General features: G+C 43.4%; 2 protein-coding genes across 2 annotated transcripts in view; one reads left to right on the top strand and one right to left on the bottom strand.

Annotated features, from left to right (window-relative positions):
* Positions 1-238: 238 nt before the first annotated feature.
* On the bottom strand, positions 239-9563 carry LOC310853871 (nuclear receptor subfamily 4 group A member 2-like). Its single transcript, XM_083758345.1, has 7 exons — positions 9429-9563; positions 7930-8912; positions 6022-6151; positions 3469-3656; positions 2885-3090; positions 1900-2078; positions 239-1221 (listed from the first exon to the last, which is right to left on the bottom strand). The coding sequence occupies exons 2-7, from the start codon at positions 8905-8907 to the stop codon at positions 938-940; spliced, it is 1965 nt and encodes a 654-aa protein (XP_083614471.1). The 5' UTR covers positions 8908-8912; positions 9429-9563; the 3' UTR covers positions 239-937.
* Positions 9564-10450: 887 nt separating this feature from the next.
* LOC310854174 (glycerol-3-phosphate dehydrogenase, mitochondrial-like) overlaps positions 10451-16723 on the top strand; it is a 37525-nt gene continuing 31252 nt past the window's right edge. The window contains exons 1-2 of the mRNA XM_083758707.1: positions 10451-10540; positions 14100-14206. Coding sequence (XP_083614833.1) covers positions 14105-14206 — 102 coding nt within the window. The 5' untranslated portion in view covers positions 10451-10540; positions 14100-14104. The remainder of the gene's footprint in view (positions 10541-14099; positions 14207-16723) is intronic.

Here is a 16723-nt window from a genome sequence, read left to right as displayed (position 1 = left end):
ATTAATAGTTTCGTAAAGCATCATGCCAATCTATCCTCTGCATTTACCTGCCCTTGTGGTCTCCTCTCCTGGTAGAGTACCAGGAGAGGAGACTACAAGGGCAGGTTAATGCAGCTGTTTTTCCTTTTGCTCCATATATATTTGTTGACGACAGCCCAAACCCAAAAAGCTACAGTCTGCGCCACTCTGCAGTACTGTAAAACCGGGGGGGGGGGGGGGGGGGGGGGCCAACAGTGTCGCCAACATCTCATCAGCCATGTTCCCCACTGACTGATCTCTAAGCCTGCAGGAGACAGTGGGGACTGTAGCATGTACATGGTCACGACTCGTTTTGAGCTTGTAGATCTGCTACTTTTTATGTTTTTTTCATTCGAATCCTGCAGAGTTAACAGTTTTGGATACATTCCAAGGGAGAGACGATATGTCTTTTGACAAAACCGCAGGGAGAACGAAATAACGGTTTTGACCACGACGTTCGATATCAACAATGAAAAATGTTCTGTACGTATAAAATGTTTCTATAGTATTTACATGATGATAGTTAAAGGAGAATTCCGGACCAGCGCTTTTCTTACCATAAACTGATGTTATTATATCCAACAACAACCAGTGGTAGAGGCACTGCATCCAGAACCATACCGTAGCTCAGAGCATGCAGGCTTTGTCATAGGGTTGTTCACCTTTTTACAGAAGCCCCTTTGGGACAAAACACTGTGCATTGTATTTGGTCATTATGAAAGACAAAATTTGTAGAAAAAACATATAACAAAATAAAGAAAATTCGAGTGAGCGAGCAAAATAAGCAATTTAGTGTATGACCAAGTGGTCGGAGCTGCAGTGCGCTCTGGATGTTATGTAACTTTTCACCTGTTCCACTCGTTATTGGACATAACAACATCCGAATTCAGTAAGAAAATGGTTAATCCGGAATTGTCCTTTAAAATGGCAATGTGTCCAAGAATAGCTTATCTATGACGGCCGGCGGTGGCACCAGGTCTTCCAGTTTGAGGTAGAATATCCTCTGCAGTCCCTGGATGCACAGCGTGCGCAGTTCGGGCAGTTTGTCCAAGAGTTCGGATAAATGGTTCGTTCGACGCGAGGAACCTCCTCCTCCTCCGTCGTCCTCGTCGTCGTTAGAGCTCACCACGTGCTCCTTCAGGCACGTGACTATGGCGTTCTGGAGGTCCTCCACTTTCCCGGGTTCCTTTAACCCGTGCCTCTCTGAAAAGTGATGAATTGAATAGAATACATACAGTAAAGGTCCACAATGGAAACAGGCCCTCTGGGCTTTTTGTGTATCCTTTTTTGCATCGTCGAAAGATCGTACCACTGTTTAGGCTACTAATTTGTCTATTCAATCAATCAATCAATAAATGTTTATAAATGTTGTATCATAGCCCCTAGCCTAAGCTACTTTACACAGTCAAATCCTCAGTGTTGATTTATTCATTTGTAACTATACTCTCAGAGTTAAATCAAACACTGAAAGTGTTTGATTTAACCTGTGCACTATGAAAACATATTTGCCTGTTGTTGATTGTATAGTTGTACCTTGAAGTGTTGTTACCTTATGTTGTATATTGTTTTTATATTGTAGGTCTATTGTTTGTCATTGTTCTATGTAATAGAAGTAAAAAGTTGGGATAACACTAGAGAAAGAAAGGAACTGGCACATCTACTGGATGGCAGGTGCAGGACCAACAGTGGATAAGGCAATATAAAAAAATAAAAGTCTGCACACTAACTTTGTAACATTTCGACACAGTTTTCATAATTCTGATGTCTCGAAAGAAACGCTAATCTATAATAAAAACTTAATAACCCGCATGTAGCGGCCGGGCAGCACAGCCTTCTTCATCATAATTATCAATAAATCAATCAATAAATTATCCTATTTACCCGTGACCAGTGCCAGGGTGGATATACAGGAGAAGGTGGACAGGTCCAGACTCATCCTCTGCAGGTTGGAGGAGAACTCCACGATGCTGTCCATCCACTCCCCGAAGCCACGCACACACTGCAGCCGGTGGTACACGGAGCCATCACAGAACACCAGCTTCCCTTCCTCCGGGCTGGATCTGATGTTATGATGGACAGCAACATGAATTGAGTTATTGAAACTGTCTTTCTTTCTATGTGTTGGACTATGGAGATGGAAAAGCTCTTGGGTGCCGTTTATCATTCTGCTCTGCAATTTGTATCGGGAGAACCTTATAGAACTCATCATCACTGCATCCTACAGTATATGACAGAGTGGCTTGGCCTTCCTTGGCCGACACTAGTACCTATTCATTTTTAAAGCAATTGTTGAGACTTTGCCATTGCATATTAAAGCTCTGCTGGATTGGAATCCTGTAACATATGACATGCTCCAGTCACTGCATGGCTCACACTAAAGGTTCCCAAAGTAAAGAGTTGGGGAAAACAGCCATTTGTTTTAATGCCCCAACCACGCTTAAATTAAAGATCTGTTCTCCCATAACATAGTCAATTTAAAACTTTGATTGCAGACTTACAGTACCCACTGTAACTGCTTTTAAACATTAAGCTCCACTCACACTGACACATGAGAGATGTGTGTCTCTGTGTCTCCTGTCTCCTATGTGTGTCGGACAGCCTGCAATTCATTTTCAATGGGAGTCACGTGGATTTGACGATGGCTTGTTCGATGGCTGTGTTCTGCCCTCCTCCCCTCCATCGAACAAGGTCAAAACCATGCGACTCTCATTGAAAATGAATTGGCTCATCTGGCTCATCTAAACCCATTTGATTTGGCGTTATAGGAACCCGTTGCGACTGCACGACTGCAGGCAGGGTTCGAACCCACGACCTTCCATAAGGCATATATGCTCTAGTCTAACCACTACACTTTTGGGTGAAATACCTATAGGCCAGTCTTAGGACGAAGAGCTCCAGGAAAGCGGAGTAGAAGAGCAGGTCTTGGTCGTGTCGAGGCAGAGCGGTCAGCCCGGGGATCCTGTGCGTCCAGCCGCGGATCACCTCCATGGAGCCGGTCAGCAGCTCGTAGAAGCGCCGCACGTGTTCCGCGTCGTCCGCATGCAGAGGACTGCCTGGCGGACTCGCCTGGAACTGAGAGGGACCGGGGGGATTGTTTTTAATCGGCGGGTGGTATCCTCTGCATGCACAGTAACTGGATGTTTCACTGTTTTAAAGCAGTTTTTTTCCCCAGATGACAAAGGACCAAATAATATAAGAAAGAGGCAAAATTTGTGAAAATAGATGATCTACTTTTACTTGTAAAACTGATGATGATTCTGACTCTGATCTGGTCTGCAGAGAGGATAAATCTCATCAAACGGTGATCCATGGCTCAAATGCCAAATAAATAATGGACCTTGATATGAAAAGAGTTGAAACCCCCTGATCTATGGCATATGTTTTATAGTGCTATTGACCTTTAGAACATATATGCTATAAACTGGTATAGAATACATGAAGAGCTTTTACTTTGGAATAGTCGAGGCGAGAGGGGGGAGGGTTGGATTCCATGTGCGCCCTGACCAACGCGCTCAGGAGGGATCCGGGAGGTGAGGATGATGATGATGGTGGTGATGATGATGAAGAATCCGGCAGCAGGGCCTTCGGTTTGGAGGGCAGGCGACCCCGCCGACCCTTCAGACTGTCCGTACGGACCACTAAGATGACACACAGACACACAAAAAGGAAATGTCTGAAATGTAACGTTTTAGTTAGTCTAGATAGTTTTAGTCTCCTAATAGGCCCCTATCACAAGATATTTTTAGTCATCATAGCTTCGTTTTTTGTTTTTGTCACTCGTCAGTGAAATAAGGTATAATCGAACAATCTTCTTGTTTCAGTCAACAAAATCAACACTGCATTTGTTGGGCAAAATTACTCAGCATAGTAATGTTATACTTATATTACACCAAGATTCCTGGCTGTTGGGACAGACGTTACCAGAGCGTTGTCTACGGAAATAGTTAGCTCCCGCATAGGGCAGGACTTAGCTGGGAAGAAGAGAAGCTCAGTCTTGTCTGGGTTCAGCCAGGGACTACAGATGAAATTTAGCTTTGGCTAACTCTGGCCCATTTACATTGATGTGAAAACTGACATGTTGATTAATGAGTGCTGTCCCTGTCAAATAAATAAATAAAAGCTTGAGGTGGTTGGAGGACATCCACTGTGAGATGTCAGCCAGGCATGAAGAGCGCATCACTGGGTGGATCTTTGTTGGTTGTAAAGTGTCTTGAGACAACTTGTTGTGATTTATTTGACACTATAATACAATTGAATTGAATTGAATTGAATTGCATGCCTGGCTGACATCTCACAGTGGATGTCCTCCAACCACGTCAAGCTGAACCCAGACAAGACTGAGCTTCTCTTCTTCCCAGCTAAGTCCGGCCCTATGCGGGAGCTAACTATATTTCCGTAGACAACGCCCTGGTAACGTCTGTCCCAACAGCCAGGAATCTTGGTGTTGTCCTGGACAGTCAGCTCTCGTTCAAAGCTCACATCACAGCTGTCACTCGATCCTGTAGGTTCACACTCTATAACATACGACGAATTAGACCGTTCCTCACCCAGGAATCAGCCCAGCTCCTAATCCAGACAACAGTCTTGTCAAAACTCGACTATTGTAACTCCCTCCTTACTGGCCTACCAGCATGTGCACTTAAGCCTCTCCAGCTGATCCAAAATGCCGCAGCTCGCTTGGTCTTCAACCAGCCAAAATTCTCACATGTCTCCCCCTGCTCCGCTCCCTCCACTGGCTCCCGGTCGCTGCCCACACAGAATACAAAACTCTGATGCTGGCATTCAAAGCAACCAAAGGTATGGCTCCCCCATATCTTGCAAGTATGATTGAACCCTACAAACCCTCCCGCGCACTCAGATCAGCCAACGCAGGGAAGCTGGAAGTACCCTCACTAAAAACGCCGGGACAACGCTCCACACATCCAAAACTCTTCTCCCTTCTGGCTCCAAAACTGTGGAATGCACTTCCCATTGCAGTCAGAACTGCAGCATCACTCCCAATCTTCCGCCGTAGTCTGAAAACCCACCTCTTCAGACTCCATCATGGCCCATAGCACTTACCCTACCCCCTTAGATAGCATTTCTGTAGACTTAGATAGCATTTGATACAGACTTATGTCTGCATGCATGTTATGTAGACAGCACTATAATTGCATTGTATATAGTCATAGCACGCCATAGTACATATGTATAGCATAGTAGTATATATGTATAGTTTATATGTATAGTTTCATTATATAGATATTCCACTGTTACTTTCTTAGCTTACGCATGTTTCATGATAAATGCTGTTATGTGATGTATTCCCATGCTTTTTGTTCTTGCTTAATGTAAGTCGCTCTGGATTAAGAGCGTCTGCTAAATGCCTAAATTGTAAATTGTAATTATTCTCTCCTTAAAAAAAGTAATACTATATTAATTGCAATTAATCAATATTATATTACATATTATAAACAACACAATCTGTTTGGCCAGGTGCTTTTAGAGCTGAATGATAAGAGTCACCAAACAGCCAAACTGAATCATTGCAAGGCTATATAAAACAAATTAGTAAACAGTTAAATAGTTAACAGTCTCTCATCGTTTGAACTCTGTTTCTACTGCATATTACACATTATGTACTGTAGATAGAAAATATCTAAATAAGTATACAGTCTAGAAAATAAAGCATGCAGCAATCTCTCTTGACCATTTTAAACGACATGTTTTCAAGAGGCAGCAAACAAACCTGCATGAGTAATACTTTTGTTCACAAGACTATGTAATATTACTGTTAAGTTTGGTCTTACACTACTGGTATAAAATAATATTACAGTAATTTATTAAAAGTAACTCGTTATTGCCCAACACTGCTCGCAGGTAAACACTTGTGTTCCATGCGTGTGCGTAATTGCGCACAATTACCGTTACGCACGAATCATCGGATGTAGTCTCTATAGATGATGTCATCTTATAAATGTAATAAAGCCATGTATTCCTGAATCCTGATGATTGTAATCTCACCCTCTTTGACCATCCCCACGGCAAGGCACTTCTGGAAGCGACAGTACTGGCATCTGTTCCTCCTGCGTTTGTCTACGGGACAGTTTTTGGCAGCTAAACACACATATTTGGCTTTTTTTTGGACCGTGCGCTGGGAGGGGGAGGAAAGAAACAGAACAAAACATACATTTGTTTCAATTTTAGGCCAACACGTCACCGTTGCACACTGGAGGCATTATACGAGTTAGAAATTTGATATCACCCGTAGATGATGACGCTGAGAGCTATACTGTATAGTAGCCTACTACATTGTACTACATTGAGTTATATAATATAAACAGAGCTGCTAGGCTGACTGCAAAATATTGCAGCTATTTTTTTCAAAAAGCTTTATACCCTATAGGCCTGCCCTATAACGACGCAATGTGACATATAGGCTTCAATCACAATGCCTAATTGCCTATAGGTATATATACTTTCACAATTTTCTTCTTTTTTACATTTACTTACTTTACTATATATATATATATATATATATATATACACACACACACACACACACACACACACACACACACACACACACACACACACACACACACACACACACACACACACACACACACACACACACACACACACACACACACACATTTTGACACTTAAGTTGCTTTGGCATTTTTGTAAACGTATTTTCTCATGTCAATGAAGCTCCATTGAATTGAACTGACATGCATTTATTTAAGACTTTCTGACAGTAGCCGCGAGGCTCTCTCTTGTCATTCAACCATTCTCGCTCTATGGGCCTTTTTTTTAAGACAAAGCAAATAAAGCCTGGGTTGCCTCAAAATGGTATTTAGAAAATTAATCACATTCTCCAAATTTGTCCTCCACGTCCAAGCCATTCGAAGCTGTAACACATTCTAGACTCCCACAGTTCAGCTCGTGCATGCGCAAATACTGACCCGTGGTCTGTCATAACTTATAAACCTCGCGGGATCTTTCTGCTATAGCACATGTCTGATACATACACTTTAGTACGTGGGTGACCATTTCCACAGGGCATTTTGCTAATAATTATGTGCCCGAAAACGTGTCTTCCTGTGTTGGCCCAGCCTATATATATATTCGGTTCATCGCATGGGCAGAGAATAGATATCATCCATGTATTCATCCATGTATCATCCTATATGGGTTGACAATGACATATGGATGTTGTCCATTGTCACATTAATAAAGGACAGGGTATAGGCATATAAAAGTATAGATCCATCGTGATTGCATATAAGAAACAGAGTGTTGAATGTTCAACGAATGAACCACATGGAAACTTTGGCTTTGTTTAGCGTATATCATTGATATTAGGCTTAGCCTATACGCTATTTATATAGGCTATAGGCCTATATATACATAATTTATTTTGTACTTAGATTTAGGCCTATATCTATTTTTGAAAAGTGCAGGGCGCAGGTGTTAAAAATGAGCACTCGTGCTTTAAACAATATGAACCGGTTCGTCCAATTAAATTAATGTGATTGTGATTTGTGATGTCCATGTCAAATGAAAATAGACTAAACAATAACACAAATGGCGTCTTTTTTAAACTCGTTGCACTGCAAGTATCAATCAGTAAGTCAGTCAGCAGTCAGCCAGTCAGCCAAAAATGTAAAATAATTACTGTATTATTTCTTTTTTATTTCTTTATTTTTCAAACCGTTTATGTTTTTGCATATAGTGTCATTAAATCTTCCTGAATTGTAATATGAAGGACCCCAATGGAAACAATCCAGCCTGGTCTTTCTTGCCTTTAGATCCTCTATAGCAGGCCTGCGGTAACGCTATTTTATTGAATTATACTTTCCTGCAATGTGCTCTTTATATGCAAACTGTTAATAAAGTATTGAAGCAATCATAGCCATGAGCCACTACCTTGAAGAATCCTTTGCAGCCCTCGCAGGTGCGCACTCCATAGTGCTGGCAGGCTGCGTTGTCCCCGCAGACCGCGCACAGTCCTTCCGTGGTGGTGAGGGTGAAGCAGGCTCCTGTGCCGCTCGGGGTCTGAGACGCCGAGGGAGCCTGATGATGATGGTGATAATCCACATAGTGGTGACCGTGGGCCAACTGGAGGACGTGGTGGGGGAACCCCCCCACGACACCACCGGACCCCCCGGAGGAGCCCAGAAGACCCCCGGGACCCTCCAGGTTCATGGACACGTGCAGGGAGCCGTCAAACTTCAGGTGGCTCACCGCCGGGCTGCCGTGATGCTGCAGGCTGCTGCTGTGCTTGAGGGAAAACAGAGAGAGGCGGGACAGTGCGCTTTTCTTTTCCAAATAGTCCTGGCGAAAGCTGTACCGACACCCGGAGTCTTCCCACGCGTGTCCGTGAAGATGATGATGAGGGCGACTTTGGAAAGTGGAGGCGGCGACCGGCGGCGCGTGAGGCGACGGGCATTTGTTGTAGTAAACGGATCCGCCGCCGCCGGGGGAAGCGAGCATCTCCTCGGGCTGCTGGTGGTGGTGGTGATGCTGGTGGTATCCGTGCATCGTCGACGACGTGTGGACAACATCCTCCACTTTGACGCACGACAGTTCCCCGTGGCCGTGGTGATGGTGGTGGTGCACGCTGGGCATCTGGAACAGACACGGCGGCTTGACGTCGTAGCCGGAGCAGTAGTTGTCCACCAAGGCGCCGAAGCTGCTACTGCCGGGGACCGAGGTGGTGGTGGAGGTGGAGGAGGCAGCCTCGGTGTTGTTGGTCAGCTCCATGCTGAACTTGACGAATTCCGGCGTGAGGAGGAGGTCACAGCCGCCGCCGCCGCCGCCACCGGGGCACTGCTGCTGCTGCGCCGCGGGGCTGCTGGCTCCTTGAGGGGAAGAGCCGCACGGATGCGCTTGGACGCAGGGCATGTTCACTGCAATCACACACACACTTCCATCATCCATCCGTCGATCTCTATAATTAGATCTAGCCTTAATTGGTCAAGACTTTCATTGGCCTTGAGTTGGGTAGCCAAATAGCCTGCATGCACTAGTACTACTACGTCTACTGACATAGTCTTGATAGCCTAAGATCAAATCCAAACCACACGTATCGCATTTTACAATAATAAAGGCGCATATGCGTAACTGTCGCCATGAGCACATAAGCCTATATGGCAATATCTGGAGACGGCGACGACGGAGATGACATCGAAGTTACATATTACTTGTAGGACTGCACTGTCATCCTCTAAAAAACTCCCGAAAACTAAAGTATAGGCTAATATATGCCTATACACATAAATTAATTTAACTATAGTGGATATAGCATCACATTGAGCACACAACGCATATTGTGCAGTGCATGGATAAAATACATGCTTGTTTATGATGTTCAAGAAAAATAATATAAGGGAAAAGGTTATCAAATAATTCAAAATTCACAATACCTTATATTTTTGTCCTGCAGTACTGAATCCCATCCGGACTGTTTGGGTAGTATAGGCTATATAGCTTAAATGTCCAGTTCCCATGCAGTATATATAGTTCCACACTGGCAGCAGAGCAGAGCTGATGCACGTCCAGTCAACTCCTTGTCTTCTTGCAGACTGACTGAGACTGACACTGACAATGTGCTTTTGTTTATGTGGGGCGGGCGCCACGTGCCAGACCGGAGACACGGGCCATTACGCATGGAGGCGAACGCACTACGCACAAACAAGCATGATGTTCGTTTGTCTATTTAGGGGCGTGTATTTCATGAGTTGAAAGATACAGGTATAATATACTGTAATAAAATTCATATAGGTTTTAGGCCTAGCCTATAGAAAACGAATTTTAGAAAACATATTTCATGATTTCATGATTACTTCAATCTGTGATGTGACAATAAAACTGATTCTGATATTCTAATATATCAGATTACTAATTAATCAGATTAATCACGTTTTAAAGTGCTCAAAACCCTTCTTTAATTGCCTTGATCCCCCCCCCCACACACACACACAGTCACACACGCACACACACACGCACACGCGCACGCGCACACACACACACACACACACACACACACACACACACACACACACACACACACACACACACACACACACACACACACACACACACACACACTTTGGAGAGCAAAAGTAACTGAACCACGGAGACTGACCCAAGCCTGACATTGTGACACATAATGAAAACAAGAGTGTTGTCATGATGAGGAAACAGGACAAAAACAGTTTTAGGCGCGCGCGCACACACGCATCATCATCATCCTGTCCTGGACGGTCCCTCATACAACTCTATGGATAATAGAATATTGTGCAACATTACATTATATACTCGTGTATAAGCGCCGCCTCCTCCTCACACAAACGCACGCGATTAGACGAGCGTCTCTTTTCCTGCGCGTCCCATTGGCTCTCCCACCGTGTCACTCACAACGCCGCGGCTGGCTTCCTGGTTGTGGGCTGATTGTTAAACCCAAAGATAAGCGATGTTGTCAGTCTAGTTGACGCCCTGCATCAGCAACACTACCACAACAAACGGCAAGAAACCTGTAAGTTATCTTTCTAAAAAAAATAACTGTCTGTTTTGGTCACTTTATGTGATATTGTTTAACGTTTGATAACATAAACATAATAATAAAGACATGCGAGCTCTCTGGGCTTAATGAATACAGAGACGCAGCTGCGTCTTTAAAACTGTGCGTCTCTTCACTGGAAAAGACTAGAAAATAATGGAAATACAATATAACGTGTTTTATGTTTGTATTATGAGCCTTGGCTCAAGACTATCACAGATGTAGGCCTATATATTTATTATTATTTTGCTTATACAAAGCAATATACTGTATATACATATATGTTGTTAGTCTTGAGCCAAGCCAAGGCTATGTTGTGTGAATCACACAACATGATTTATAGCAACCACTCAATGCTATGTTTGTTTTATGGTCATAAAAAACAGCTCATGCTTGAAATAACCATAAAAAACCCATCCTACAAATGGAAACGTAACGTCATGCTTTAATTTTTTCCATACACTGTTGACTGACAGGTGTTAGCACATTGGATGGGGTTTCCCTTGGCGTAGACATTCTGGGCTTCCCTTGGCTGTGATTTTGTTAATGATGGTGACGTTAAACAAACATGTAGAATCCTAATTATAGCCTAATAATTTAATGTTGTAAACATTACCTTAATACAACATTGTGTTTCAACACACTCAAACACATGCTATGCAACTATGTGAGGCAATGGGCTGCTAAATGTAATTTAATACAAAACATTGTGAATATATTTTGGTAACTGTTCTTTATGTATTTGTGTGTGTGTGTGTGTGTGTGCAATGAAACCCTGTGACATTTACTTTTACTACACACACACACAAGTCGTATATCTGTCCCTTCTGTCACCCTGAAGTAGAAACAACCCACTGTGGTCACACCCCTGGTCTGGTCACTCTCCATTAAACCATGGATCACACATTTACAACCAGCCCTCCCAAACCTAAACCCATATGATGCTTGCTGACTCACAATGAGTTGCTGAAATCACGTCTCTTACTATTGGTTCCATGTGTAGGCCTACACTATCAGAGTTGGCTCTGTGGGTCCATTTCGTTCCATTTGTACATTCTCAGAGTTACAGACCTGTAAGTGTCCATTTGGTTCCATGTGTAGGCCTACACTATCAGAGTTGGCTCTGTGGGTCCATTTCGTTCCATTTGTACATTCTCAGAGTTACAGACCTGTAAGTGTCCATTTGGTTCCATGTGTAGGCCTACACTATCAGGGTTGGCTCTATGGGTCCATTTTGTTCCATTTGTACATTCTCTGAGTTACAGACCTGTAAGTGTCCATTTGGTTCCATGTGTAGGCCTACACTATCAGAGTTGGCTCTATGGGTCCATTTCGTTCCATTTGTACATTCTCAGAGTTACAGACCTGTAAGGGTCTATTTGGAACCTCCTGGTGTCTTTTCTGTTATTGTGTGGGTGAAGCTTTCGCTCACAACGTGTCGCATTACAAGATACTTGTTGATCTACTACAGAGCATAATGGGCTCCGTTTGGTGGAAACCTCATTTATCCAAAACTGTTAGGCCTACTTTTCAGGATTAAAATACCAAAGTAGCAGATCTAGAAGCTCAAAATGAAACGTTGCTTCGCGCCGCATTTCGAGCTTGCCGATCTGCTACTTTTGATGCTTTGGTCTGGTGTGACCAAGTAGTGCTGTTTACGAAAAAAATCACAAAAAGTTATAACAGAGTTAAGAGGTATCTGCCCGACAGCAACGATATGAAAGTTAATTCGAAGCACCTTATGGGTTGTACCGTCCAGCGTCCATCCATTTTTAGCGTGTGTGTCCCCAGCAGCATTTGACCCCTGCTAACCCCAGACCGGCAGTGTGTCACGCTCTACCCATTACTGTCCATAGTGTACATGTCTATGGTTAACATGCATGCTTTATTTAATACTACTTAAGGGCCAACACCTGTTACTGCAGATTTCCACACCAGCACACCTTAACCTTTTAGACTGCATGAAGGACAAACCGTTAAATATTAAAACACACACACACACACACACACACACACACACACACACACACACACACACACACACACACACACACACACACACACACACACACACTCTCTGCTTGGTTGCAAGGTTGTTGGCAATTTAGTGCCTCACTCAACCACTTGAGCCCTATACACTTTGAATAGCGTAAGCTAAACGGCCTTGAAGATCGCTTATTTTTGCTGTTTAAAAAAAAAAGCCTGCATGTTTGCGTTTATGTCACAACCTTAGTTTAAGGTTACCAAGTTGTTTTCTATTATTGTGCCACGTAAGCATGCCGCTAACAATGCATGAATGTTGGGGAACATTCCCTGGTCGCTGTGGAACTGACGGGCCCTTGTGCTCACACACACAAGCATGCATGCATGAAGACACAAATTACACACACACACACACACACACACACACACACACACACACACACACACACACTTTCAGTGCATGTACTATGTGAGCGCATGCCTATCCCTGTGTGCAAGCATGCATGGGTGCAGCGTGCAGTGCACACCTACTACAGTACCCACACATCAGACATCACATGTACATTCCATGTACAATAGCCTGCATCCTGCGACTCACTAAATTGAGCAAAGATGCAAGCATGTCACCCTCTGAGGGTTCTGGGGTGCAATACTGTACTCGGTACTGTACGTCGTTGAAGTCAAAATGTAACTGGGACCCATCTAAAAGACCACCCCTCCGTCCCCATTACATTGAAAACGTATTTACTGTACACTGTGTGTACAAAACACACATGATTATGCAGGCATACGAGGACGGTCAGGACACATGCATGCACGGTAAAAATCTATTTTCAATGATGGCAAAAATAGCAGATCTACACACTCGCAGTCACTCACACCATCATGCAGCATGTAGATATGCTATTTTCCATTTGTACAAAAAAAGTTTGTAATATAGGGCTTAAGTGCTAAATCAGACTAATGGATTTAGTTAATTATTTATATATTAAAAAACGATTAGAATTTGTTGTGGCGATTGTGTCTATAGTATTCATACAATGCATATAGACACTAGACGGATGCAGGAATTCAAGGACACACGTGCTCAGACACGCACGTCCATAATGCTAATGCACAAGCACGTACCCAACATTCTGTAAGTAACACTGCACAGAAAACCTCTGTCCCTCTCTCTGGGTCTCTCTACACATCATTGGTTCTCAACTTGTCAGGCCTTAGTGAGTGACCCCCCTGCTATTGTGAAAATAGCAGATCTACAAGCTCACAATGCCTCGCAATAGGCTATTTTCACAATTCTTGCCTCTTTCTTATATTGTGCCGATTTGGCCAATGTTTGATCTGTTAGTTTGTTGATTACCTTTTTCATGTGGAGACACCCCTGGGGGTCCTGAGACCCACAGGTTGAGAACCATTGCTCTCAAGATGACCCTTGTCCCCATCTAATGTCCTTCAGCCCCTGTCTTCTGGCCCAATTGTCTCTACCTCTTGGCTGTCTGTGTTGTATTATATTCATGCTGCTCCTTGTTCTGACCGTGTGTGTACTGTGTAGGACCCATGGCGTTCCGGAAGGCTGCCAAGCGGACAGCCATCATCGGCGGCGGGGCTGTCGCTGCGTTCCTCGGCCTATATCAGCTCTCCGAGTACAGGAAAACACAGGTAAGCTGCCGGAGGGGGGGTGGTGGTTTGTGATGGTGGTGGAGTTTTTCTATGCAAGCTGGTTTGTGTACATGATTTATTTTGTATTGTGTTTTTATCGTGTTTGAACTTTTTACCTCACTAAGCAAAATGTCTTGTAGAGTGATTCTACCACCTCAAACATTTTGTTATGTCTCTGTGTGTGTGTACTATACAGACATAATACACGCATACATTTATTCTGCATAATGACACATTATGGTGGTGTTAAAAACTGTGGTCACACAGCTGGTCAAGGTTTTAGGGGAGCGTCCAAACAAAATAATTCTAGTTCATCATCATCATCATAACCTTCAATGTAGCCGAGGTAACAATACAGAACACAATACCCGTAGAAGCATTAATTAAAGAAATTAATAAAAATAAAATAAACGCATGAATCAAGACAGAAATTAAAAACAAATTAATTGAAGCTTTACAATCTTAAACAAAATGTCCTCTGTGCAAGAGGAACCCTGAGCATCAGGAAGTCACTAGTTTTAAAACAAAGGTCTCATGTTTCTTCTTCGGTCTGTGAGAAAAGACATCCAGGAATGAAGTTACACTGGAGGTGTTGTGAGTGTTGTGTGTGTGAGTAACTTACTATTTTTCAAGTACACCCCCCCCCCCCCCTATAGAATACATAACTACAGAAAGTGGGGATCCCCCCTTGGGGGACCGACCCGTAGGTTGAGATCAACTGCTCTATGACATCAGTACTGTGTGTGTGATATCACAATTTCCGTATTTGGGCAATGTTTAAGCCCATGCTGCCAGTGGCTATTGACCTAAAGTGTGAAATGAAAGTTTTAAAAGGTTACATATTAAACGCATTAAGCATTTTAATGACCTTCCAGGCTTCCATGGATCACACACTGCAGTGGAAAGTTTTAGCTTGTGTGAGCAAGATTAAAAAGACAGACAGATGGACAGAAGCTTTATTAGAGATGGATGAAGGTTTATATCATGGGAGCCTAGTCCCTCCACATGCCAGAATAGTACCTCTCAGTCCCGGCATAGTAGTTCCGGAGTGGTTCCAACGGATTGTGTGGCCCTGGTCTTTCCCTAGTGGGTCTGATCGAGGGTAGCTACTGGGACGTAAGTCGGGACTTGATCACCCCGGCTGGGTCACCCGAGTGTGGGGTATGATGTTCGCGAGACCCGAAACCCTGATGAACTTGGGATACATCACTGAGGATACGTCCAAGTTGCATCCATGCAATGTATTTTCATTCTGAGGGATATAACAACATGCCAGCACAGTGAAAGTAGACAAGTGATGGATTTATGGAACAACTTCTACAATCCTTTCTAAAGATTTTCAGATTTGTATCTGTATTCTTTTAAATGGAACTTCTTTTCAGAAATGTTTCAATTCGATCTACTAGCTCACAATGAGGCACATAATGATGCAATGGGAGCTCGTAGATGGGGGGCCATTTTCACAATTTAAAAACTTTTGAGTCGACTCTAGAGCTGAAAGGGTCGGGGAACTCCTGACCCTATACTGTGTGAGCCTGTGAGCACACAGCGGCTTTGATCTAACATCCAACAGCAATATTACAAACCATCTCAAATGAACACCCCCCCCCCCCTCACAAACTTGGTGACAAGAATGAAGCCACCTGACACTATGTGGTCTGCCACTTTATTTTTGCAGCCACATACCAGTAATGTCTTCACCCATTCTGACCTCAGATTAAAAAAATGTCCATATCCTGACAGTTTTCTGAAAAATAGCAGACCTACAAGCGCTATGGGCTTGTAGATCTGCTATTTTTCAATAGCTAAAGCATGACATGATGCTAACACCAAAAGGGGTTCCCGCTCAAAATGAGTTAAGGTCCCCTCGTGCACACTGCTGCATTTTTCAAATTCTTAGCGCCGATTTTCCAAAAAACGTATCCAGTCTGCAAAGACATTATACTGCATCAAAAAAGTTATCAGCAAACTATACTATACAAATTTGTCATTGTCAAGCATATGCCAGGGGACTGAGGGAGCACTGTACTGATTTCACAAGGTTAGGTAACAAAACCCTATGTGGTGATTAACAGTGCACTGGGGAGGTGAGGGCACACCTCTTATCATGGGCATGTCTTATCAAGGCCATGGAATGTCGTTTGCGGTGAATGCGGTGAACACACTGACTGTAGTTTGCTGTCAAACGCGCAGAAGTACTGCCCAGGGGAAACATTAATTGTTTTGTGTGCGTCTGTTGCCATGGGGGTCAGTCGCTCTTGGATAGTAACTGTAAGGAAATGATTTGTACAGTAACATGACACACATCCACTCCTTTTTGATCCTTCTGTGGCTATAGACAATTTGCCTTTTTATATATTTTCTTTAGGGATATAGAGGTTTTTAGTTACTGTGTATTAGGACTGGGGAACATCTGGGAGTTAATCTTTATATAGCCTCGGAAACCCAGATGTTTTATTTAATCTTTATATGACCTAAATGGTCTTACCCTGGTTCTAATCACTTATGCCTTGCAAC

Source organism: Protomyctophum parallelum, assembly GCF_964188405.1.
Source record: "Protomyctophum parallelum genome assembly, chromosome: 23".
In the NCBI taxonomy this organism is placed as follows: domain Eukaryota; kingdom Metazoa; phylum Chordata; class Actinopteri; order Myctophiformes; family Myctophidae; genus Protomyctophum; species Protomyctophum parallelum.
This window is presented reverse-complemented; position numbering and strand designations above follow the sequence as displayed.

Coding starts and splice junctions, on each gene's coding strand:
- LOC310853871 (XM_083758345.1), bottom strand. CDS start 8,907: ATGCCCTGCGTCCAAGCGCATCCGTGCGGCTCTTCCCCTCAAGGAGCC. Junction 3,091..3,468: donor CTCGCCTCGACTATTCCAAA/GTAAAAGCTCTT, acceptor GGTCCCTCTCAG/TTCCAGGCGAGTCCGCCAGG. Junction 1,222..1,899: donor CACCCTGGCACTGGTCACGG/GTAAATAGGATA, acceptor ATCACTTTTCAG/AGAGGCACGGGTTAAAGGAA.